This window comes from Ambystoma mexicanum, chromosome 9 (assembly GCF_040938575.1).
Source record: "Ambystoma mexicanum isolate Mex_15411 chromosome 9, UKY_AmexF1_1, whole genome shotgun sequence".
NCBI classification, from domain to species: domain Eukaryota; kingdom Metazoa; phylum Chordata; class Amphibia; order Caudata; family Ambystomatidae; genus Ambystoma; species Ambystoma mexicanum.
The window spans coordinates 1004180839-1004207104 of record NC_090931.1 but is presented as its reverse complement, the minus strand read 5'-3'; the positions used below and the strand labels follow the sequence as shown (position 1 = coordinate 1004207104).

Here is a 26266-nt window from a genome sequence, read left to right as displayed (position 1 = left end):
ATATGATGTTCTGAGCAATGTTAGTGGATGCTGCTTTCTGGTCGACTAAACAGCTCTGGGTGATTCTCACTACAAAGTCCAACCTGCCATATAAACCATTACTAAGGCCAACCTTATCAAGTGCCTCCTGAACGATTGCTTCACTTTCATTGTCCAGCGCAGAGGTGGCCATGTCCAGAAGCAGGATCCTGGGGTTCCGAACCAGAGCGCGTGCAATAGCGATCCTTTGCTTCTGGCCACCACTCATCTGGCCTCCGCCTTCTCCAACAAGGGTATCAAATTTCTGAGAGTGAAGGGGATAGGCTCCAATTAATAATCATTTTCACATTTACCATTACATTCCTGTGTCAAATGATCAAATAAACTCTTCAAAGTGAGTTTTCCTTTATTGCTTCACAAAATACACGAGTAAAAGATGTGCTGCACTGTTTGCGATTGTTAAAAACATTTGCTCCAGTTGAAAATAAGAAATGTCGTAAAATATTTAATTCTGTGACTGTGATTTACTTGAAGTAGTTCTAAAAAAAGAATGTTACACTGTGGGTAGATCAATATGTAAACAGATGGAGGATAACATGGAGTGGTCATCCAGGGTGCAATTTTGGCAGCTCAGCAGTGTACTATTCGAGCATGTTTTTCAGAATGTTTCTTCAGTAAATGATATCTTATTTTTATGGACTTGACCATTTCCCCTTATCCCACAAATAGAACAAATACATTGATAATCGATGGTGTAATGTAAAAGAAATCTGCATTCCTAAAGAGCGTCAACATTTTTAAGGGAAATTAACAAAAGTTGGGTTATGACTTTACAAGAAGCAAAGGAAAATCAAGAAGTATCATTGTAGATAAGATATATGTGGCCGATTTACAGAACACCTACCAGTTACTGGTAGAAACTCTCACTTGTTTCTAACTTACTCTTTTCATTTCAGGAGTAGGATCTCCCCAAGTGTAAGTCAAAAGTAAGTCAGGGATACTGCTGGTAGTTTCATATTCAATCAGCCTAATAATAAGCATGCTTTCAAAGAGAAGACATATGTTCACTAACAATCGCACATTCTGGGACATCACCCCAGTAACAGAACAATGAACACATCCCCTTCTCCCATAACTTGGGATGCCAGCTTCCTATCCTTTGGAAATGTTTAGAGAAATAGAATTTAAGAAGCAAGAACACATGTATAAAGAAGTCATACAAACTAAAGAAAAACTTCTTGGTACACACAGCTCCAATACATTTCACGCAGCTGGATCAGCCAATTATCCATATCCATTTTATAGTTGTATATCATGGAATCATATCAAAAACCTATTCACAAATGTGAACAATATACAATGCATTTTTCAAAAATTAACTTTTTGTAATAATAGCTTCTGGGCATTATTGAAAAGAATGAGAAACATCAGGTCAATAGTCGGTGCCTGTTATCAAGCATTAAAAATGAATGTGGTACAGAAGGGCGGAGGACCACCTTATATCAAAGGCATCAAGTGTTTCAATTCCAGACCTGCTATTTATGTGGCTGAGTGATAGATGCATAGGATGAATGCTTGTAGATCGACAACAATTTCTACATAAGCAGGAAAAAGATGACATTATTAGCACTAAGTATTGGGTCACATTATATGATTCGAGATTCATGATGAGTTCCTGTGTAATCTAGATTAGGTGACACCTCCTAAATTAAAAACAGTAATTTATATTTTCAAGTTTTCTCCAAGTGGTCCCTCGTAGTGGAGACCTTCACAATAAATGCATGTTTTGGTCTGATCTGAAATTCTCTGACACGAGCTAAACTCTCCAAGTTTATACTCTGAGGGTATAATGATCCCATAATGGTTGTTGTCTTTTCGCAGAACCATACTCATCATGTTTACCAGTGCATTTTGCTTTTTAAAAAACTCTGCAGTGAACTTTGGGGGTTAGCTCATGACATCCTTAAGTAGGTTGTCTAAATGAACTATCAACACAAAGTTAATATCAAACCAAAAGGAATGTTAGCACTGCAAATACGGCACACAATCATTGAGAATGTTTTTAGTTTTTTCTGTTGTTATGAAATGTAATCGCTGGACATACATTACATGTACTGTTGAGGAAACACATTTTTGATGTTGTTCTTGCCTTTTATAGTAGCTTTCATTATATAATCAAACATATTTAAGTGTTAAATAGATCATTATAATTCAATAACTGTGAGAATTGTTGCACATTACTTTATGCCAAAACCAACCCCAAAATGGAAGCCCAGTAGTTTCTACCTGTGGTAAGGTCATGATGAAGTTGAATGCATTTGCCTCCTTTGCTGCTTTGACGATGTCTTCCATTGTTGCATTGTCTTTGCCGAACCGAATATTCTCAGCAATAGTTGTAGAAAACAAGACTGGTTCTTGCTCAACTATTCCAATTAATGAACGCAGCCACTGAATGTTAAGGGTACGGATATCATGGCCATCGAGTGTAATCTAGAGGAAGCAACAATTAGATTTCAAATACTTTATTTGCATACCATTATATCAAAATGTAATGATGCATTGTGCATAAGAGCGCAACAGCACAATCACAAATACAAACTCTGCTATGGCTTCAATCATGGCGAAGACATGTTTTTTTCATTTTTCAAATATACGTAACATATATGCTGTTGATTTTACCAGGAAGTCATGACCATGGTAAACATTATGCTGTACAAGTCCCAGCAAAATAAAAGAACAAAACATACAATAAGTCTCTAATAAATCACTAATAAATTACACGATATCAGTCGGCTTTTTATCATTCATTGGTTGGTAGTCATCAGTATTGTGCTGCACTAGACATTTACACCAGATACTAGACGTATGGAATGAATTGCTGACTGTTAAAGTTGTCTTGCTTTAGAGCACTGAGCATGTACAATTATTGATGCATAGCACCTGATATTGGATCAACACCAAATTGGGCCAAAAAAGGGCCTTAGAGAGAGTAAAACTAACAAGACTACCAAAGAGAGCACAATGTTCCTTCATTGTGCTTTTTATTACTCACTGTCGTCCCGAGTAGGGTAAACACAATGAAGATTTTGGGATTCAGGTTTAATGCAATTACCACATCTCTATCATTTGCGGATCATAGTAAATGCATTTCCTTAGCAATTTTTATGTTCAATTTTGTCATCTTTTCTGCCAAGGAGACCAAATGATCCACAAACTATTGTAATGAGGACATCTAATTGGACTGGTTATATCACTTAGGCGGCAATGCATAATCTGAAAGTGGCAAACATGGCCAGGTGGGGATGACGTTTAGATACATGTTTAATGGAAGATTACGCTCAGGCCAGACAGTCACCACAAGAGCCCCATTCTCGACACAGATTTTGAGGAAAACTAGGGGATGAGAAGCTCAGAACAGTCAGTGGTTAACATTTGTAGAAGCTGGAGGAGCATTGGCGAGTTGGGGAACCGAGCTGCAAGTAAGAGGTAGTTTTTGATTAGTAGTGTAGGTTAGAGTATATTTACATCTATAAGACTGCCCAAGTAGAGTTAGGGAATTAGGGTAGAATGTTGTGTTTAGGTGAACATGATTTGTTGGTAGGGGGTCTCTACAGAAAAGCAGTGAGAGTGAAGCTGTTATAAACACATATGTTAGTAGGTGTAGGAGAATACCAAGGCAGTCTTAGGAATTGTGATATCACAACTGAAGTGTAAAAAATGATTGCTGTATACTGTTGTGTATGAGGCCACTTTGAGGATCAGTTTTATTTAATTAACAGAGCTCCAATTATTATGCATGTAAACCCCGTTCCTTTGAGATTTCAGCATACAAAGGGCTCAGTGCTGTATTCAGAAGCAAGTTGTATATTTCTTAGTCCTTTTTTTGTGTCTGCCATTCTCCAAATGCTTGTGGTTTTGGGTGGGTAATTTACATGACCCTTTTTATATGGGTACTACCCTCAGGGGGAGCGGGGACATGTATGAGGTCATTTCACCTCAGGTTCACAGGGAGCTCCTCTGCTGGTGAGCGAAAATGGGAACGTCGGTTGGGCATATCAGCCCGTCGGAGGATCAGGAGAAGAGAAGAGAGGTAGAGAGGAATCCAGGCGGGAGCCGAGACTTCTCCAGAGGGCACTGAGGCCCTCTGTCGAGTTGGGGACTCCCGCCCCATACACCCCAGGCCGTCCACCTACCGGTGTGGTTGGCGGCTCTCCCTCTTCCCCATCCGGGACAGAGAGTGAGAGCAAGCCATACTAGGGACATTCATTACTTGGCTCACGAGGCTGTCGGGCCGATCAGCTAGGAGACATCCGAAGAGGCAACGGGAACACCCGTTACCACTAGGCAGTCTGCTGGGCTTTACCAATGAGCCGGGTATTTTTGCTTCGATTACACAAATGTTACTTGGGTAATACTAGTTGTGTTCCCCTCCGGGTTGCGCAGAGGGAGGAGGCTGTTTCCTCAGCTTTCTGTGTTTTACATGCTCTCGCCTCGACCCGGTCAGTTGGGTGGCATATTCAGTCAGTGGTTATAGGCCTCCGTTCATTCAAGAGAAAGATCTGTGACAGACCTAGATGGTTGCCTGACAGCAGGGGAAGCGTTTCTCTCAGGGGTGGTCTGTGACTGTGAGTGTCAACGAGATACAACGGGTGATAGGGTTCTGGCCCGAAAGAGACTAATGACAGGAGGAGTTACTCATTTCGTCACATAGAAAACGTTTGCTTCCAGGAATCACCTGTGGGCATTAATGTTATGTATTTATCAAAGGTAAATGTGTTCTGTCACAAGAGAAACTAATGACAGGAGGAGTTACTTATTTTTTCACATAGAAAACATTCGCTTCAGGGATCACCTGTGGGCATTCATGTTATGTATTTTTCGAAGGTAAAAGTGTTCTGTCAGAAGAGAAACTAGTGACAGGAGGAGCTATTACTTCGTCACACAGAAAACATTTGCTTCCAAGGACCCCTGTGGGCATTAATGTTATATATTTATTGAGGGTAAAAGTGTTCTGTCACAAGAGAAACTAGTGACAGGAGGAGTTACTTATTTCGTCACATAGAAAACATTCACTACCAGGGAGCATCTGTGGGCATTAATGTTATGTATTTATCAACGGTAAATGGGTTCTGTCACAAGAGAAACTAGTGACAGGAGGAGTTCTTTATTTGTCACATAGAAAACGTTTGCTTCCGGGGATCACCTGTGGGCATTAATGTTAAGTATTTATCAACTGTAAAAATGTTCTATCACAAGAGAAACTAGGACAGGAGGAGTTACTTATTTTGTCACATAGAAAACATTTGCTTCCAGGGATCACCTGTGGGCATTACCATTATGTATTTATCAAAGGTAAAAGTTTTCTGTGACAAGAGAAACTAGTGACAGGAGGAGTTCTTTATTTGTCACGCAGAAAACATTTGCTTCCAGGGAGCAACTGTGGGCCTTAATGTTATGTATTTATCAAAGGTAAATGAGTTGTGTCACAAGAGAAACTAGTGACAGGAGGAGTTACTTATTTTGTCACATAGAAAACATTTGCTTCCAGGGATCACATGTGGGTATTAAGGTTATGTATTTATCAACGGTAAAAGTGTTCTGTCACAAGAGAAAATAGTGACAGGAGGAGCTATTTATTTGTCACACAGAAAACATTCACTTCCAGGGAGCACCTGTGGTCCTTAATGTTATGTAATTATCAAAGGTAAATGAGTTCTGTCACAAGAGAAACTAGTGACAGAACAAGCAACGTGTTTGTCACACAGAAAACATTTGCTTCCAGAGAGCACCTGTGGGCATTACTGTTATGTATTTATCAAAGTTAACAGTGTTCTGTCACAAGAGAAACTAGTAACAGGAGGAGCTATTTATTTGTCACACAGAAAGCATTTGATTCCAGGGAGCAACTGTGGGCCTTAATGTTATGTATTTATCAAAGGTACATGAGTTGTGTCACAAGAGAAACTAGTGGCAGGACGAGCAATTAATTTGTCACACAGAAAACATTCACTTCCAGGGAGCATCTTTGGGCATTAATGTTATGTATTTATCAAAGGTAAACGTGTTCTGTCACAAGAGAAACTAGTGACAGGAGGAGTAACTTATTCTGTCACATAGAAAACATTCGCTTTCAGGGATCACCTGTGGGTATTAATGTTATGTATTTATCAAAGGTACATGAGTTGTGTCACAAGAGAAACTAGTGACAGGAGGAGTTACTTATTTTGTCACATAGAAAACATTTGCTTCCAGGGATCACCTGTGGGTATTAAGGTTATGTATTTATCAACGGTAAAAGTGTTCTGTCACAAGAGAAAATAGTGACAGGAGGAGCTATTTATTTGTCACACAGAAAACATTCACTTCCAGGGAGCACCTGTGGTCCTTAATGTTATGTAATTATCAAAGGTAAATGAGTTCTGTCACAAGAGAAACTAGTGACAGAACAAGCAACGTATTTGTCACACAGAAAACATTTGCTTCCAGAGAGCACCTGTGGGCATTACTGTTATGTATTTATCAAAGTTAACAGTGTTCTGTCACAAGAGAAACTAGTAACAGGAGGAGCTATTTATTTGTCACACAGAAAGCATTTGATTCCAGGGAGCAACTGTGGGCCTTAATGTTATGTATTTATCAAAGGTACATGAGTTGTGTCACAAGAGAAACTAGTGGCAGGACGAGCAATTAATTTGTCACACAGAAAACATTCACTTCCAGGGAGCATCTTTGGGCATTAATGTTATGTATTTATCAAAGGTAAACGTGTTCTGTCACAAGAGAAACTAGTGACAGGAGGAGTAACTTATTCTGTCACATAGAAAACATTCGCTTTCAGGGATCACCTGTGGGTATTAATGTTATGTATTTATCAAAGGTACATGAGTTGTGTCACAAGAGAAACTAGTGACAGGAGGAGTTACTTATTTTGTCACATAGAAAACATTTGCTTCCAGGGATCACATGTGGGTATTAAGGTTATGTATTTATCAACGGTAAAAGTGTTCTGTCACAAGAGAAAATAGTGACAGGAGGAGCTATTTATTTGTCACACAGAAAACATTCACTTCCAGGGAGCACCTGTGGTCCTTAATGTTATGTAATTATCAAAGGTAAATGAGTTCTGTCACAAGAGAAACTAGTGACAGAACAAGCAACGTATTTGTCACACAGAAAACATTTGCTTCCAGAGAGCACCTGTGGGCATTACTGTTATGTATTTATCAAAGTTAACAGTGTTCTGTCACAAGAGAAACTAGTAACAGGAGGAGCTATTTATTTGTCACACAGAAAGCATTTGATTCCAGGGAGCAACTGTGGGCCTTAATGTTATGTATTTATCAAAGGTACATGAGTTGTGTCACAAGAGAAACTAGTGGCAGGACGAGCAATTAATTTGTCACACAGAAAACATTCACTTCCAGGGAGCATCTTTGGGCATTAATGTTATGTATTTATCAAAGGTAAACGTGTTCTGTCACAAGAGAAACTAGTGACAGGAGGAGTAACTTATTCTGTCACATAGAAAACATTCGCTTTCAGGGATCACCTGTGGGTATTAATGTTATGTATTTATCAAAGGTACATGAGTTGTGTCACAAGAGAAACTAGTAACAGGAGGAGCTATTTATTTGTCACACAGAATGAATTTGCTTCCAGGGAGCAACTGTGGCCCTTAATGTTATGTATTTATCAAAGGTAAATGAGTTGTGTCACAAAAGAAACTAGTGACAGGACGAGCAAATCATTTGTCACACAGAAAACATTCACTTCCAGGGAACATCTTTGGGCATTAATGTTCTTTATTTATCAAAGGTAAAAGTGTTCTGTCACAAGAGAAACTAGTGACAGGAGGAGCTATTTATTTGTCACACAGAAAACATTCACTTCCAGGGAGCACCTGTGGTCCTTAATGTTATGTAATTATCAAAGGTAAATGAGTTCTGTTACAAGAGAAACTTGTGACAGGAGGAGTTACTTATTCTGTCACATAGAAAACATTCGCTTCCAGGGATCACCTGTGGGCATTAATGTTATGTATTTATCAATGTTAACAGTGTTCTGTCACAAGAGAAACTAGTAACAGGAGGAGCTATTTATTTGTCACACAGAAAGCATTTGATTCCAGGGAGCAACTGTGGGCCTTAATGTTATGTATTTATCAAAGGTACATGAGTTGTGTCACAAGAGAAACTAGTGACAGGACGAGCAATTAATTTGTCACACAGAAAACATTCACTTCCAGGGAGCATCTTTGGGCATTAATGTTATGTATTTATCAAAGGTAAACGTGTTCTGTCACAAGAGAAACTAGTGACAGGAGGAGTAACTTATTCTGTCACATAGAAAACATTTGCTTCAGGGATCACCTATGGGTATTAATGTTATGTATTTATCAAAGGTACATGAGTTGTGTCACAAGAGAAACTAGTAACAGGAGGAGCTATTTATTTGTCACACAGAATGAATTTGCTTCCAGGGAGCAACTGTGGGCCTTAATGTTATGTATTTATCAAAGGTAAATGAGTTGTGTCACAAGAGAAACTAGTGACAGGAGGAGCTATTTATTTGTCACACAAAAAACATTCACTTCCAGGGAGCACCTGTGGTCCTTAATGTTATGTAATTATCAAAGGTAAATGAGTTCTGTCACAAGAGAAACTAGTGACAGGACAAGCAATTTATTTGTCACACAGAAAACATTTGCTTCCAGGGAGCACCTGTGGGCATTACTGTTATGTATTTATCAAAGGTAAATGTGTTCTGTTACAAGAGAAACTAGTGACAGGAGGAGTTACTTATTCTGTCACATAGAAAACATTCGCTTCCAGGGATCACCTGTGGGCATTAATGTTATGTATTTATCAAAGGTAACAGTGTTCTGTCACAAGAGAAACTAGTAACAGGAGGAGCTATTTATTTGTCACACAGAAAACATTTGCTTCCAGGGAGCAACTCTGGGCCTTAATGTTATGTATTTATCAAAGGTAAATGAGTTGTGTCACAAGAGTAACTAGTGACAGGACGAGCAATTAATTTGTCACACAGAAAACATTCACTTCCAGGGAGCACCTTTGGGCACTAATGTTATGTATTTATCAAAGGTATACATGTTCTGTTACAAGAGAAACTAGTGACAGGAGGAGTAACTTATTTTGTCACATAGGAAACATTTGCTTCCAGGGATCACATGTGGGCATTAAGGTTATGTATTTATCAAAGGTAAATGTTTTCTGTCACAAGAGAAACTAGTGACACGAGGAGCTATTTATTTGTCACACAGAAAACATTCACTTCCAGTGAGCACCTGTGGTCCTTAATGTTATGTAATTATCAAAGGTAAATGAATTCTGTCACAAGAGAAACTAGTGACAGGACAAGCAGTTTATTTGTCACAAAGAAAAAATTTGCTTACAGGGATCACCTGTGGGCATTAATGTTATGTATTTATCAAAGGTAAATGTGTTCTGTTACAAGAGAAACTAATGACCAGAGTTGTTACTTATTTTGTCACATAGAAAACGTTTGCTTCCAGGGATCACATGTGGGCATTAATGTTATGTATTTATCAAATGTAAAAATGTTCTATCACAAGATAAACTAGAACAAGAAGAGTTACTTATTTTGTTACATAGCAAACATTTGCTTCCAGGGAGAACCTGTGGGCATTAATGGTATTATCAAAGGTAAATGTGTTCTGTCACAAGAGAAACTAATGACAGGAGGAGTTACTTATTTTGTCACATAGAAAACTTTCGCTTCCAGGGATCAACGGTGGGCATTCATGTTATGAAATTATCGAAGGTAAAAATGTTCTGTCACTGTCACAAGAGAAACCATGAAAGGAGGAGTTACTTATTTTTTCGCAGAAAACATTTCCTTCCAGGGATCACCTGTGAACCTTAATGTTATGTATTTATCAAAGGTAAATGAGTTCTGTCACAAGAGAAACTAGTGACAGGACAAGCTATTTATTTGTCACACTGGAAACATTTGCTTCCAGGGAGCACCTTTGGGCATTAACGTTATGTGTTTATCAAAGGTAAATGTGTTCTCTCAGAAGAGAAACTAATGACAGGAGGAGTTACTAATTTATATATCACATGAGAACTTTTGCTTCCAGGGAGCAGCTGTGGGCATTAATGTTTTGTATTTATCAAAGGTAAACGTGTCCTGTCAACCTCAGGAAACTCGAGCAGTATGTGGGTTGTTCTAACCAACTAGTCTATGCCCTGCAACATCACTGTGTGCTGTTTTCATCAAAAACAACAGGATGACCGCCAAAAAGATCTATGCGCTTAAAATCTCTGAAAAATGCTCAGGGAAACCTGAAAAATAGGCCGCCAATCCATTTTACCTATGTCAGTGGTAACACAGGAGTTCACTGCCAAAACCTATCATTTGGCTGCCCACAGAGTTAAATGAAGCTACTTGAAAAAGCAGTGCTGCATTGCAAGGGAAACCCAGAACTGCTTTAAAAATCTGTTTTTCCTTGGCTGCTAAATTTGCAAAATGATGATTCTCAAACATTACAAAAGATCCAATATCCTTGCTGGGTGTTAAACATCACTTTATTTAAAGAATCCACTGAAGCATAATGTCAGCAGAAACACATTTCATCATAAGAAAATCCACATTCAAAGGTGCTTGCATGGGAAAAATATGTCAGAAATGGGCGCAGTACCACCGCTCGCCTGTGTCTCAAGCTGGCACTTACTTATACTGTTATTTAAACTTGTACATTAAAATCAAAGTGTGGAAAAGAAGAGACTTCCCATCAAAAGTGATATAGGTGATACATTTCAATCTCTATGTTTCAAAAAGGCTGGAATTAAGAGATTTGTGGTTATATTAGTTAAGAATGTAAATTGTATTTTAGAAAAAGACTATTTTAAACAATGTTTTAAAAGTGAACTAAAGCCAGCCACACTGGGCTTCAAAAACATTCCACAGTTTCTCCCAAACAAAGGAATCTTCCCCCCTGCTCTCTGATGAGGAACTGACAGGGAGTTGTGAAAGGAAGTGGGAGGGGACTTTGGCCTGTTGCTCTGACAGGAGACAACATACACCCTTGACTGAAAGGAAATGCAAATTTGGGAGTCAACAGAAACCAGCTGCTGGCAGGAAGAGGCTCAGGTTGCTCTTGGCTCAGCCAAAACCTTGGAGGCAGGGCTAGACTGAATTGTGCTCCTGGAACTGCAGAAAATATAGTTTTGGGAAAAAGACCCATAGAAAACTGTGCCAAACTGGTAAAAATCTGAAATGTATAGATTGTTATAGGTTGTTAAAATGAAAATATTGCTCACGTTTTAAAACTACTCTGGAATCTGTTGATATTGTAGCAACTATGATAAGGCTAGGAATTTGAAAATGTGCAGGAGTATGCCCAGATGTTATGCACATGTATGTGAAAAAATGTGTAAAGATCAGAGACTAGGTAACCAACCAAAAGCGTGAAAAACTGTCATTTGTGAACCGAAACTCTTAGGAAGATGAGACTTGGACAGGTACGTGCCTTATTTAATCTGTAATGTAAATATGTATTATTAGCAAGTTGGTGATATTGTAAATATGCTTTACATGAAAATATATTTTCTGTGTAGAAACAAAGGGGAGGTTTTTCACTGGACCATAAACAGAGCATCATCATGACACATCATGACACTCTGGTTTCCTTCTCAAATCAGGAGAGAGGGAATACCTTGACCAATCAGTTTCCTAGAGGGTGGGCTTAGTATAATCAGCCTATCCACCCCTTTGGGAAATACATAAATTGGGACTGTTGAGGACCTAGAAAGACACACACATTCACCCATCAACTGATTTACTGGCGAAGCACTATGCAAGAAGAACCCAGATCCAGACTCCAGAACTCTGGAAGCACAAGTCCCAAATCCAAAGCTAAACCCTTCTCAGCTGGCCTTTAAAATCTTGCAACCTGATTTTAACCCCAAACTTCCAAGGGGCACAACCAATTGAACAACCGGGCTGTGCTGTTTTTCTGCTTCTTTCCAAGAATTCTAGCTCGAAACCAGAGATCCAAACCGGTAGAGCAGAGCTGTAACCCAGAACCAACCCGTCAGATCCAGTCCAAGAGGCCGTGCAGAGACCAGAGTGCCTTGCTGAGTGCACAATCAAGCGCCTGAATCCTGTCCGGTGGCGAGCAGATTCCAGTCCAAAACCCTTGACCAGATCTCTGACGGGCCTATTCCAAAACCATAGTTGTGAGTATTCAGCATAGAATTGTCCATAGCCAATCTCGTATCCTTAATTAATCCTATCAAACCCAATCCAACATATCCAGACTGCATTGTAGAATCTCTCTTGTCTGTCCTGAATCCTTCTCTCATCATATAGTCATATGATAATTGTAGTGATAAATCATCTTTGCGCTAATATATTTGCTGAGTAAGGCAAGTGTCACGGCAGGCAAAGACCAGGCAGAGGCGCCTCTGGACTGGTGGCTGTACCGTTGGTATCTTGCATCTTCATAGCCACTTAGTGTAAAACCAATCCTTGTTTATCATATTCAAAAGTGCATCTTTCATTTGAAATCTTGACTCTTTTTGAGAAAAATCGACCTTTACTAAAACCTCTGTAAGTTTTGAACCGTACATGCTAGAAATGAAATTTAAGTGTCAGAGTGAAGCTAACATCCTCAGCTTTTGAACTACATTCCAACTACTTATAGTTTTGCTGCAATCATGTTTCCCGCACACTGAAAAGTTTGCCGCGATTCTGCATTTGGCTCAATTTCATCACATGTAAAACAGCTATTTCTTTGCACTCAACCTCTGAATTCAGTTTCCTACCTATCAGTCATTCAATCAGTGCTAGTGTTTACCTGAATCTATACAAAGCCGCTCCCACTAGTTCTGAATCCAATTTAGCAAATTAAAGTAATTTTTTGCATTTTTCCCATTCATTCAAAGCCACATTCAAAAGCATCTGACCTGTTTAAAATCATTCCTGTTTCTCTCTAAGCTTGCTTTAAGTGTCAAATTGAAGCTAACATCCTCAGCTTTCAAACAAATCCAAAACCGCATTCCAATTCCTTATAGGTTTGCCGCAATCGTGCTTAACGCGCGTGGACAAGTTTGCCGCGATTCTGCATTTGGCTCAATTTCACCACATGTAAAATAGCTATTTCTTTGCATTCAATCTCTGAATTCAGTTTCATATCTGTTAGTTATTCAAACATCAGTGCTAGTGTTTACCTGAAGCTATCCAAAGTGGCTCCCACTAGTTCTGAATCCAATTTAGAGAATTAAAGTCATTGTCAGTATTTTTTCCATTCATTACAAGCCACATTCAAAAGCATTTGACCTGTTTTAAAATCATTCCTGTTTCTCTCTAAGCTTGCTGGGGGAATTGGGATTAAACTGCATTTGTAGAGTGTTTATTCCTGAAACCTGTTTCCTCTCCTTCCATCTCTATATTGCATATTAGGGGGGATTGAGTCGTATCAAGGGGAAAGAGTGATTGAATTGCATTTGATTGAATTCATATCAAGTTTTATTTCTGTGCTGCATTAATCTCATATCATTGCATTTCATTGAACCCACACCAAGTTTTGTTCTATGCTACATTATTCTTTTCATCCATACTCCTATTGATTAAAGAGATTGTTGACTGTAATATCACCCAACGTTGATCAATGTATAAATATTAATAGTGTGATATCCAGATCGTGTTCATAATTCATAAAAGTGTGATATATATATCTTGTTCAAATCCATCAAATAAATCTGGTTAACTTTGCAAACCAACCTACTTCTTGGTTCAGTGAGACCGGGGGGATTCAAAGAGAGGGGCGTGATATAAGGGTACATCATTCAGAAATTAAAGAACTTTAGACATAAAAATATATAATTAAGGGTTCCAGCTGGGCCTCTCACGCTAGGCATTGACTTAGGTGGAGTGCTGGGTTGAAACCACTTACAAGTAGAACAAATGAGGGAACACAAAACAATATTTTTCCAAAACATTGTTTGATGCTAGGTGTGAGTTAATGGTATTGAGGTTGTGCTGTGGGTGTGTATTTAGTGTACTTGTGAATTGTCAGGGTTTGCAAAGGTACAGAACATGCACCGATATTTTAGGCATTTTTATTAATTTGTTTTATCAATGTTTTAAAAGAAGTCCTTCTCAACTATGTGTGGGAACACCCCTATCGCAGACACCTGGGGAAAAGAAATGAGCAAAAACACTGCAAGCATGGTGTCTCACGAAATCTTACATTAATTCAAAACAAGGCTTTTGATTGGACCAAGATAGTTGGGACAGAGAGTTTCGCAAAAATTACATATTTTATTGCTATAATAACATCGTAAAACCATTATTCTCAATCAATTGAACATAAAAACAAATATACATTAAAAAAATACTTTTCAATTGCATCAAATACCACAGAACCGCAACAAATTGTGCTGTACACAGCATGACAATTCATATACACATTCAAACGTTTCTATGTCATTTCATCACCTGCAATTTCATCCCCTTGCATTTTAACATGTACATTCTAACAAAAACACTCATCGTTTTCTTTTGGGGGGTTACCCCCAACCCCTCCTCCCCACTTATTTTTAGCTATTCCCTACCCCTCAAACCCTTTTCTGCCCTTTCCCAGAACCCCTAAAAAATTCGATGAGCATATTTGTTGTAATATACACGTCAAAATGTCGGGGGATGAAATTGCAGGCGATGAAAGGACGTCGTACCATTCAAATCTAACACAAAGAAAAAAACTCATGAATAAAGTAACTATTTCCAATATATACAAATAATTATATCATGCAAGGCAAGTAATTCACATTAAACAGGGAGCACAAAGCATGGTTGTTGCATGTACCCTTCTTCATGTATTACGCCGCCCAACAGATGATACTTCAAAACATGTCTGAGACCCTACAATACTTTACTTCTCTCAGATACATCAAAAATTAAATGGAGAGAAAGGGCCACATATAAAACATTCATTTGTCTACTAGAAGAGGTCCCAGTCGTCTTGTTAATTTTATTCTTGGTATGGACCTTCCCTTCTCCCAGTTTCGACCAAACGGTCTCCAGAACTACAATAGTGTTGGCACCTAGCTTCCTCAGGACTAGACTGTCTTTTGAATAAAATCTTCATGAGCCACCACCTCAAGTTTAAACTTGATCCATTGCTCGTAAGTGGGGGATCAGGTCACTCTTCTCCCTCTTTAAGGGTAACTGCCGTATATCAATCCTGCCTCAGTGTGTTTCCAATTGTAACATTTCCAATCACTTCCCGTTATGTGCCATGAAGAATAGTGTACTTGGCATTTACACCTAGGCCATCACATTGCCCCTTGCACCAGCTAACTCGCTAGACACCGCCCACCCCTCTCCTCACCACCTCCTGGTACAAATTGACCACGTGGGATGTTTCCGGGACTTGTGTTTCCGGGACTTGTGTAGAGTTTGTGCCGGTCCAGCACATCTCTGTGAGTGTCCGAGTTCCTTGCACGAGACACCATGCAGTGCATGGGCGTGGCTTGCACAGAAGACAGGGAAGGGGGCGGAACTCCTAAAATGAGGAAGAACAAGGGAAAATGTGGGCATTAAGAGGGACGGCCCGCAGGCAGTCCATCGCAAGCCCACCATTGCGCTGAACGATGCATATTCATGGATCCAACTGCACAACCTCTCAGTAGAGAAGTTGCCACGCAAAGCCCTCATTCTATCCGCCACCTGAAGGCGGGCATACATGCACTTGCGCATAGGATTCCCTATGTAGAGGTAAGATCGGGGTGTTAGATTTTGGGATGCATGTACACAGCCGGGAGTCCATGTAAGGATTGCATGAACATTATTTTAAATCAATAGATACCAATGCACGATAACATATTTTCGATTACGTACCACCCTTACTAATTACAAGAAAAACTACACGAAATCAGGTGTAAAATGAAATTAGTCGTCAAGTGCCAAATTGCACAACGTTAAGTGTTTCTCAAACGTATTGAGCAACACAATGACTTGTTTCTGATTTTCTAGTGTTGTGCCCATGTTTGGTGTCCTTTATCATGGCCCCTGTGTGGTCATAACATAATACCAACTTTACTATTACCTTTGCAACGTCTATGCTTAAAAAGCGGCACATTTTATTATTTTACTTTTTTAGTTATCTATTAAGAAACCTAAAATAATTGTTTTCCCTTTTCCCTTAACATACACTACATGCAATTCCACTATTGCATTGTAATAATTCCCACATTTCATTATAAACAACGTGTATTCAATTACACTTTCAAGGAAAATATGCTTAGTCTCCTTAGATGTGTACATTTAATTTCTGACATCATATTTTGTACAGCTTCTAAAAAAGAGTTGACTCTTTAACATCCGTCTATAAGCATCAATTTGACTCTGTTGAATTGTGCCCCGTGGTAGTAAAGCCTTACATTAATTAAAATTACATAAATGTGATCAGCAAAAGATCAAACCCATCGTATTGAACTTGCATCATTACCTTATTGCAATGAGATCCTAAATCAGGCTAATTTCTTTTTTAATATTGATTATTAAATATGCCACTCAGAGAGCACTGCAAGTAGAGCGCTCGCTTTACGGTCCGTGCTGAGCCTGCCAATGCAGGTTCAAATCCCAGCAGGCCTAAACTCAGCCTTTCATCCTTCCGAGGTTGATAAATGAGCCCCACACACTGTGGGTAAGCAGCGCTCAGATGCCTGAGGATTCGTAGCGCCATATAGATGCAAATTATTATTATTATTAAGTATCACCTGCAGGAGGCACAATATATTGCATTTAGAAGAGAGATGAAGCAGGCCATTCATAGAATCAGGATACTCTATGAAGCGTGTCCTTCCACTGGCTCTTCAGCATCAGACTTTTTGGCAGTGATTACTTGTTGCCTTCTAATGGGAGCATCTTGCCATGGCTATGCATCAGATCGCATTGGGGCAGCCCATGACAGTGAGCTCTAAATGGCAATCAGAACCACCATAGTGCTCTGTTGGATTGGAACCTACATGACATTAATGAATTCATCTTTTATAACGCACTTAATTCCAGAGGCCAGTTTCAAAGCAACCTTTGTTGCTCTGAATTGTCTTGTTTCCAAGACAAGCACGTTGTCCCTGAACTGTCCTACCGGCAGATGGCTGCATGGATTTCGACGACATTTCAGGTGGTAGATTTAGAAGGTGTCTGTTGACTTCAGTAAGCCTTGAACTTCGCAAACATTAGTTTTGTTTTTGTGGCAATAGTGAGAAAGCGTGTTAATTTGTAAACTTCGTTGCCACCCATTGCGTTTGTAATTATCCTATGAAGGTTGTTTTTTATGAAATATTTCATATTTCCCCGTTTACTGTGAATAGTGAATAGAGAGGCCAAGTTATTCCATTCTAATGAAAGTTTGATGGTCTAAAATGCTCGAAAACAAATGTTGAATGTCCTTTAACATTCTAGATAGTATTTACATGTGAGACTGCTTCTTATCTTGAAGGAAAGATCCCTCAATGGAATCGCATTGAGTAATAGGCACAGTACTACTGCACATTCAACAAAAGGGAGCTTAAGAGATGGTCGGTCTGGTTTACAAAGCGTTTTTGAATGGGAAGTCCTTTCAAAAACGCTTTGTAAATCAGGGCTGTTTTGTCTTCAGGCCCTCGCTCGTTCTAAAAATGTCCCATTGACTACAATTAATAGCATTTAAACGCACGATAGGCTTATAGAGCTAGAATCCTATCTTTTCTAGCCACGTAGAGGGTCACTTGGTCTTCAGGTTACATAGTCCAATTACCAGAGACTATAAACTCTACAGTGGTTTGCACGTGCCACCAAAAGGTGGGTCTAATGATAAACACATATCCTTGAAATACCTGGTTGTAATGTTTGCCCTTCAAATGTAAAGCATTGCAAAAGTGCCGTACACACTTTGTAAAATAGAAAAGAAGAAGACACATTCAACTATTGTGCTTTGTTATATATTATAACACATATACATTGTAAATGTAAAGACTTACTTACCATGCCTGCACCGGGATCATAAAACCTTTGAATAAGTTGTACTGCAGTGCTTTTCCCAGCTCCACTTGGACCAACAAAAGCTGTTGTCTCCCCAGACTTAATAAACATGCTGAGATTATCTAAAATCTGACAAAAGAATTTGGGAGTTAGACATCTCAGTGTTGAAAAGTGTGCTGTTGTTTTAATCCAAGCTACTCATTCAATCTTGAATGAATTGGCACAACCATGATATTTAAAAGTGAGTATAACATTTGTGATATTAAACAAACGATGGGAATTACCCCTCACTTCTCAGATGCAAAAAGGAGCTGAACTTCTCAATTATCAATTGATCAAAACCTCACATGGCCAGCAAAAATCCGGCAAAAGTCCGGCAAAAACGAAGGCAGATCCCTTTGTCTTTAGTGCTTTCCTAGAGGGGGAGGAAAGGTTGTAGGCAGGCTGATGGGTTATTAACAGGGAACCCTGGTAGACATTGCATGCCGCATCCTGAGGTAAGATTGGATTGATGTGCTCGTGTGTGACTTATATTTTAATGATTGACACAATGTGTGCATCTGGCAGGCTGTTTTGGTGGGAAGACAGTCTAGATTCAGTGGGAGCCTTTCCAATTTAGAAGATGTGTGAGGTACAGAGTCTTCCGTGGTACAAGGAGAAAAAGGGGGGATTTAGGATGAGGACATATGTGAAATGAGAGAAGGGAAAGGGAAGTCTCCATATTGAGCTGTACAGCGTACAGATAGGATGAGAGATAAGAACATTTGATGCGGGTAGGTGTAGATGTGTTGCAGATTTTGATAGCCATGAATGCGTACTATATATGCTTCAAAGAGATAAAGGGTGCAAAGGAGACAGAGGTTTGAGAGGGAAGTGAACCTAGGTAAACGATGAGGGGAGCTGGGATAAGAAGCTATGTGAAAGAGGGCACAAGTGTGGTCAAGAGGCAGGGCAGCCAACACACAGAGATTTGAAGAAGAGGTTACATAAGGTTAAGAAGGTTGGAAATAGCATCTGTGCGGTCAAGCAGATGTGCAAGACACAGAAATCACAATCGTCAGGTAACTGGCCAAACCATGAAAGGGGCACATGGAAAAAGGCTATTAGGTTCTGCCTTAACATCAATTCACGATGCAATATGTATACCTTGTGCTACATGGGGTTCCACGCTGCTCTGCTCAGACTCAAATTCCGAGCAAACTCCAGATGCTCTAAGCAGAAGTAGGTGTTTCCCCTCACAGAGGGAACATGGCAACATAGCAAACCTGATAATGATCTGATCAATGCTCAGCATTTCAAGGTAAACCTATTTTCACTCCCGTGGAAGTCTAGGAGGGCATGTTGTCTGAATACATTTTGCTCTCCTTTCCTGGGCAGAGACAGCGCCCCAATTATGCTCCACAGCAACACAAGACTTGTAATATTAAGAGCCAGAAGACTATACCCTTGCCTTGATATCAAGATCCGATTAGCCATTGTCCCAGGAGGATAGCTCAGTGGCAATGTGTTGGCCTTGGAAGCAAAACGACACAAAGCAACACAGGTTCGATACCCAGGTCTTTGCTTAGAAACCTCTTGGTATTTAAGCGTGTTATAAATACACAACTAAGACAAAAAAAGACCCCCAATTACACATCTAAAAAAAAAAAACTATTCCTGTAACAGCGCCTCGATGTCAGCGGGCAGTGTGAGTGCTTTAAAAATGCAAATAAATAAAATAAATAATTCAGTTAAGCATGGAAAAGGAGTGTGAATTCTTGCGGCCAAAGCTTGGGTTGGGGACAGTTGCGGTATTGAGGTGTCTGCTTTTGAATCTTAAGATCCTAGAATGTTGCAGTGCTTCTCCAGCAATTAGATCAACACCGAAAAAAGATATCACATGGCTAACTTGACACTCAGTAGCAGAATCACAGAGCTGAGAGGGTAACATTCCTTGGGAGTGAGATTCTACCGTTGTGGGATGCAATTCTGGAGCTAATTCAGGGATATTGCCAAGGAGCCGAGCTAAAAGAGTAAAGGCTCTTACAATCCAGTAAAATATTAAAGTTTTGTTCAGCCTTTAATCATCATCTGACCAGTCCTTTAATTAGAAATTCCAACATGGCTCAGGCAATGAAAGAAGTTTCCAAGTTGTCTGGGATCACGGGAGACACAGATACCCACACATTGTGTATAGAGCAAAGAAAAGAGTGACCAAATATTTTAAAGGCTGTCATTACTGATCTAAATTTGTAGTGAAAATGACCTCTGAACGTAATAGACACTGTAGGAAAGGAGGGTTTGCTGTAAGGGTGTCAAGTCTAGGCTGGATTACTGTAACAGCCTCTTTCTCAATCCTCCTACCTCTACTCTCCATCCTATATAACTGATCCAGAAGAGAACCGCAAGACTTATCCTTGGCCTCAAGCCCAGGGACCGCATCTCTCCGGCGCTGAAATCCCTACACTGGCTCCCATTGGATGCAAGGATCAAGTTCAAGACCCTTTACATAATCTACAAGTTTCAGTCTCTAAAGAGCAAAGCGCTGTTGGATGAATGCCTCCTCAAAAGCTAAAACAGAAAGTAGGTGTGGTAATTGTGCTGCTATGCAATCTTATGCCATCACGGGCACTCTTCAATGGAATACGGTTAACAATTATGCATCTACAAAGACACATCATAGAGGCCCATGTGATCGATGGAACTTAGATACTGTTCTTATACTGCGCATACCTTTAATTCCAGCTAATACATTATGTCACAGGGACCTACGCCCCTTCCTGGAAGTGATCAGTGGTATAACCCTATACATTACTGACTGATATTGACCTTTAAGATATGCTAGAACAGCATATGTAATGCCGGGAACAGCTAGATTTGTATTTGTTTCTTGCCCTCACCTCCTGTTAGAAACAACCACTGACAAAGATAACCATTTTGGCTTGACTAATATGCATCATGGAGGCACTTGCCATGCAGTGCAGTTATAGGCCCAGTTAATCACACCATGTTACAGCTGTTTCCATCTTACAGCCAAGTAATACTATTAGGGCTGTGCCTGGAAAATGTCTTTCCCATGTCTATCCAAATGCCAAAACTGTTAGCTTTGACAGTGCTTTTTTTCAAGTGTAACAGCAGTGGTTTGAACCGCTGCTGCCACACTTGCATTTCTATCACCAAACAGGGGTAGAAATGCTTTTCTTTTTTACATCTCACAGTGACAGGCCCAAGGTCCTGTCAGTGTGAGATGCGCTCCTGGTGTGGGTGATGGAAGCCAGTCATACATTAATGTCGGGAGCGTTTTTCCAACACTAATGTATGCAAGGGTTTAGACAACGCATATTTTGTGTTGCTGTTCAGTACTTCTGAAATGAGCAGATCTCCTTTGACAACTGGGAGGTCTGTGCATTTCTCAACCAATCACAAAAAAGGTGCTTCTGCTGCACATTTTTCATTTGCGTTTTTAGAGATTCTAGCCCTTTGAGTCTCAGTCTGACTTTTTCCAATGTAAGGACTACCACAAGACCAGGTTGATTTTCAGTTTGTAGTGACCAGGGTCATCTCAATACAGGCCTTTATGCACCAGACCCGGTAGATTGAAATCATTGGGGGCCTACACAGAAGCCAGTACAATTTTCTCCTTAGAGTGGACATGTGGTCATGCGTACGACCAACAAGTCTGACTGTACGCCTTTTGTGCAATTTGTAACCACTGCATCAGCCCAAATGAAATCCCAGCATATAATTCACATGAAATGACTAGGGTACCAACCACATGCGCCTCTTAGAAGGTGCAGTGGCTTGAACCTGAGCAGTCATTGTGATCCTGGAGTCAAGTATAACACCCAGATTCGCGAGTTTCTTCTTCACTAGAATATTTTTTGGTAAGAATTCAGAAAGGAAATAATTGTGAAAGTCACTAGTACCACAAAGTAGATCCTCTAAGCTTTTCCAGCTTTGCACTGTAGCCAATTGGTGCTCATGAACTCTTCTATTGCCGCCAAGTAACTAGCTTGCAAGCTAAATTGATTGGCGTGTGTGCCATCCGGCACCAGAGAAACCTAAGCATCATCAGTGTATGCTTAACAAGCCATACCAAATGTGACTGTTCACTAGATTTGCTCATCTACACCAAATTTGTTTGAAAGTTCATCCTCCACCACTGCAAAACCCTACTACCCAGGACGTTTCAGGAGCACATCAGTGGTTAAAGTGGGCAGGAACGGTTGGGAGCACTGCTCCTCTACTTTTTTTAAATTACGTTTTACTGTTCCTGTACTTTTATTTGAAAAAGAAACCGTTCCGGAATGGTTTCATTTTAAAATAAAGGTGTAGGAAGAAGTTAAAATGTGCAATTTAGTGCAATCCACTAAACATCCCTTAAACAGCAGACATGTGTTTGGGGGTCTGTATTGTGCGTGGGGGGGTGTGGTGAAGGGGTTTGTGGGAAACAGGGGCAGGCCAGTAGGGAACATAGTTCCACTACTTATTTTTGTAAACTTCGACCACTGGAGCATTTATAAAAACGTCTTAATGAGATTCCAATCAGCATAAACTATTTCAAATAACAAGAAGTAATAATGGAAAAATAGCTCTTACTAATGAAGGCAATTGAAATCCATGAACATCAAAAAATATGTGTATATAGGCAAATGTTTGACTTCATTTATACTGAGGTTTGACTTTATAGATGGTGGGAGCATTGGAATATAAATACATGGATCTACACTTTTTTGTCGTTTCTCACACGTTTTTTGTTTACAAGATCACATGCTTTGTGAAACTCAGGTGTAAGATGTATTGCTAAATAAGCATGTTAACAGTCTTGAGTTGACATATAATTAGAAGCATAATGACTGACACACTCCATTGCTGAAGTACTTCTCAAGAAAAGGAAATGTATTTCAAATATATATCACAGGGTGGTCAGTCATTTTTTCGAAAAAAAATGTCGAATGACAATTTTTTTCCAAAAATTATGTCGAAAAAAAAAAGTCGAATTCCGTTTTTTTTTTTATTATATATTTATTTTGGGGTCCCATTTCGAATAAAACACGTGTTAAAAAAATGCAACTTTTTTTTTCGAAAAAATGACTTTCGACATTTTTGCATTCGAAAAAATGACTATAAACCATATCACAGTATATGTATGATGATGATTGCCCTTGAGAAAGTTCGAAAGTGTTATGCTAAATTACATTTTGGTACCCATAAAATTTTTAATTGACATAAAGGAACCCTTTGTCCACCAAAGAACAGAAGCTGCTATGAGCAAATAGAAATAACTGATTGCCGTTTTCAAAGAGCGAAGCAGCTCATCACACAATGCAGTCACTCCAGACCCATCCCATGAACAAGTGGATAATGTGAAATTGACTTTACTGCACAAGTGAAACATACAAAAACAGGACACCTGTACCAAACAGATCACACCTGCCCATCACTCACATGGTTAATGCTTCTTATCGTTCCGCCCACTCATGCCAGAGGGTACGCTGAAACTGGGTAGTAAAATAAAACCCTTAAAAGCTCAAGAGGAGCTTTGCCCCAATCGTTTGATAAAATCTCTCATGACCTCCTTGGTCACATACCTCACAATATTATGTAAGAGAACCCTAGATATAGGTCATGTCGCAAAGTGCCTCAAATCACTGTTAAAGAAACAAGAAGCAGACCCAACCAATCCAGTTCATTATCATCCTATCTTCACGCTCCCTTTTGAAACTACACTGGTTGAAAAGTCAGTAATAGTTCCAAGTATGCCTTACTCTAAGCCAAACAATCCAATTTCCACGCTGAAAGAAGTACAGACAACCCTTCTGGACACCAAAGAAGACATCTTAATGAACCACGACTGAAACAGACCCACAGACATCATTCTGCTTGACCTTAGGGTGGCCTATGACACTGAAGAATATACCATCTTGCAATAAAGACTGTCCTCTCTTGACATTTAATTATCCTGCTCCCTTTAATCTCACCCTGTATGGTGGGATACAACTCCTGGGGGCAGTGGGTCTCGTCTACCTCTCACTCCTTCATACTTATAATTCAGATATCACCTTTTACCAAACTACTACAAATGGAAGCTTCACAGGTAGTAATATGATTCATGTGTAGCTGTTGACTATTTCTCACAAAGTACTCATAGTTATGAACTTTTTCAAAAATGCTAAAATCACATATGTACAAACTTAACAGTGGTCTAAATATGTGCAAGCACCTAGAGTGATCTTATGTTTGATGCCTTCAGGTAAATAATCATTTTTGTCATGTATGATGTTATTAGTGATGGAACTACAATATAACCACAATGATGGCATCACATTTGACATTTCTGACAACATCACTGGTGACATCACCGATGGCATCACTAATTACATCATCGAATAAGATCACGGATGACATCACTGATGGAATCACTGATTTCATTACAATATTTACCGCCCATTGGCAGTGGCAACAACTTATGGCCATGCCCACTGTATAGTTTAACACAATGAGGGGCCACTTTAAACTGTGATGTTATCATTGTGGTTATAGGCTGCACAACAGGGTGTATGACGTTAAAGTGGCTTTAGCTGATTTGCAGGGGTTTTGTTGCATTACATTCTCACCTTAACATCCCTGCAACTAAAGTTTTGTCCTTGAATAAATGTACACATATAGTTCAGCTTGCTTGTATCATGTTAGCCAAAGGTTCAATAGAATGTTGATCCAAACAACAAAGTCGATACCTTAATTAGGCTAACATAATAGTTTATTTTGCACATTTGCAAGCTTTCATGGCATTCCTCTACTTCCTCAGGCAGAGATGGAATGAAAGCTTTGAAAAAATGACTGCATTACAGTTTACATGGCCCCACCTCGACATTTCCCATTATCTGCACTTGTCTGTCTACCTGGTTTGAAGGTTTAGTCAGAGAGGCCTGTATTATATGTCGCACCCCCCACATATTGCAATCTTCAAAGTCTAACTGGTACACTATGTTAAGTGGGGCAAGGCGCATTATAACTGAAGAGCAGGGCTATGGGTGGAAAAAGTGAAAGTTTGTTGTTGGTATAGTGACTCATGAAATCGCGATGTCTGTTCAAACCCCCACCAGTATACTGAAAATGTGCATGCATTTGAATTCATAGCACTTTCTGATTTTGTCATTCCTCAAATGATCCCGAAGTACATACATTTTAAGATCATCAAGGGTATGATTAGTTTTCTAATGGACTCTCGTTTGTGCATTGCTTGACACTCTGACGATGGAGGTTCATGCATTTATGTAGAGGTTGACTAGTTTCCCCAACATAGTTCCACACCCGGGACATTTCATGCACTCAATAAAGTAAACAATATTGCTTAATGGAATGTAAAATGTCCCATAATCTTGTAATCTTATCCCGTGTGGGTATCTTGATTGTGTTTGAAATGTTGCAACCTGAGAATGTTAGGCATCTTTTGTTTCTGCAAGGCGCTGCTCCATAATCTGTGCTATTTGTGTGTAGTTTTCTTCTGACCATTATTCCCTTCAGATTGGCTGGTTGTCTGAAAGCAAGTAGAGGCATCTCAGGGAAAACTTCTCTCAGACGTTCATCTTGTTGCAGAATCTTAGCAATCTTGAGGAGGGTTTCCAACTCTGGATTGTATGTGACTACCAGTGGCACCCAGGTTTACGTCTCTTTCACCATGTATTCTAAGGAATTTCTCCAGGGGATCAGTGTTGCCCTGTGAATATGTCAGTTCAGAACTCTGTGGTTGTATCCATGGTTTATGAAGTCTGATCTCAAACTTTGGATGTTTTCATCCCGGTCCCTTGTTTCTGAGTTTATAGGACTGTTTCTCAATGCTTGGCTGAATATTGTAGCATGTTTTGTGTGCACTGGGTGGAAGCTGTCACTCTTCAAGTAGCTGGCAGAGTCGTTGGTTTGTGGTATATTTTGGTCTGTAGCTGGCCATCTTTTATTGTTATGGTGGTGTCGAGTAGGAGTAGGGTAGTTTGAGGTTGATGGTTGCATGGAATTCATTAAATCTTCTTTGGAAGGTGATGAGGTCCTGTTCGCCAGGGTTGTATACGAATTGACCTTTCACAATTGATTGCAGAAGAATTGACCTTTTCACAATTGATCATGAAATTAAGGTGAATTAGGACACATATGTGGGGGGAAACCCCCCGCAGCCCCCATTCAATCCAAAAAACCCTGAAACCCCTACCCAAACCCATTATATTATGAATTACCCCAAACCCAGCCCACACATATATATATATAAAAAGTAAAATAAAGGTAAAGGTCAATTGTG

At 39.6% G+C, this 26266-nt stretch overlaps 1 protein-coding gene across 1 annotated transcript in view; it reads right to left on the bottom strand.

The window, feature by feature from the left end:
- ABCB11 (ATP binding cassette subfamily B member 11) overlaps positions 1 to 26266 on the bottom strand; it is a 329082-nt gene that overhangs the window by 101260 nt on the left and 201556 nt on the right. The window contains exons 14-16 of the mRNA XM_069616256.1: positions 17998 to 18123; positions 2266 to 2469; positions 113 to 283 (exon numbers count right to left, since the gene is read on the bottom strand). Coding sequence (XP_069472357.1) covers positions 113 to 283; positions 2266 to 2469; positions 17998 to 18123 — 501 coding nt within the window. The remainder of the gene's footprint in view (positions 1 to 112; positions 284 to 2265; positions 2470 to 17997; positions 18124 to 26266) is intronic.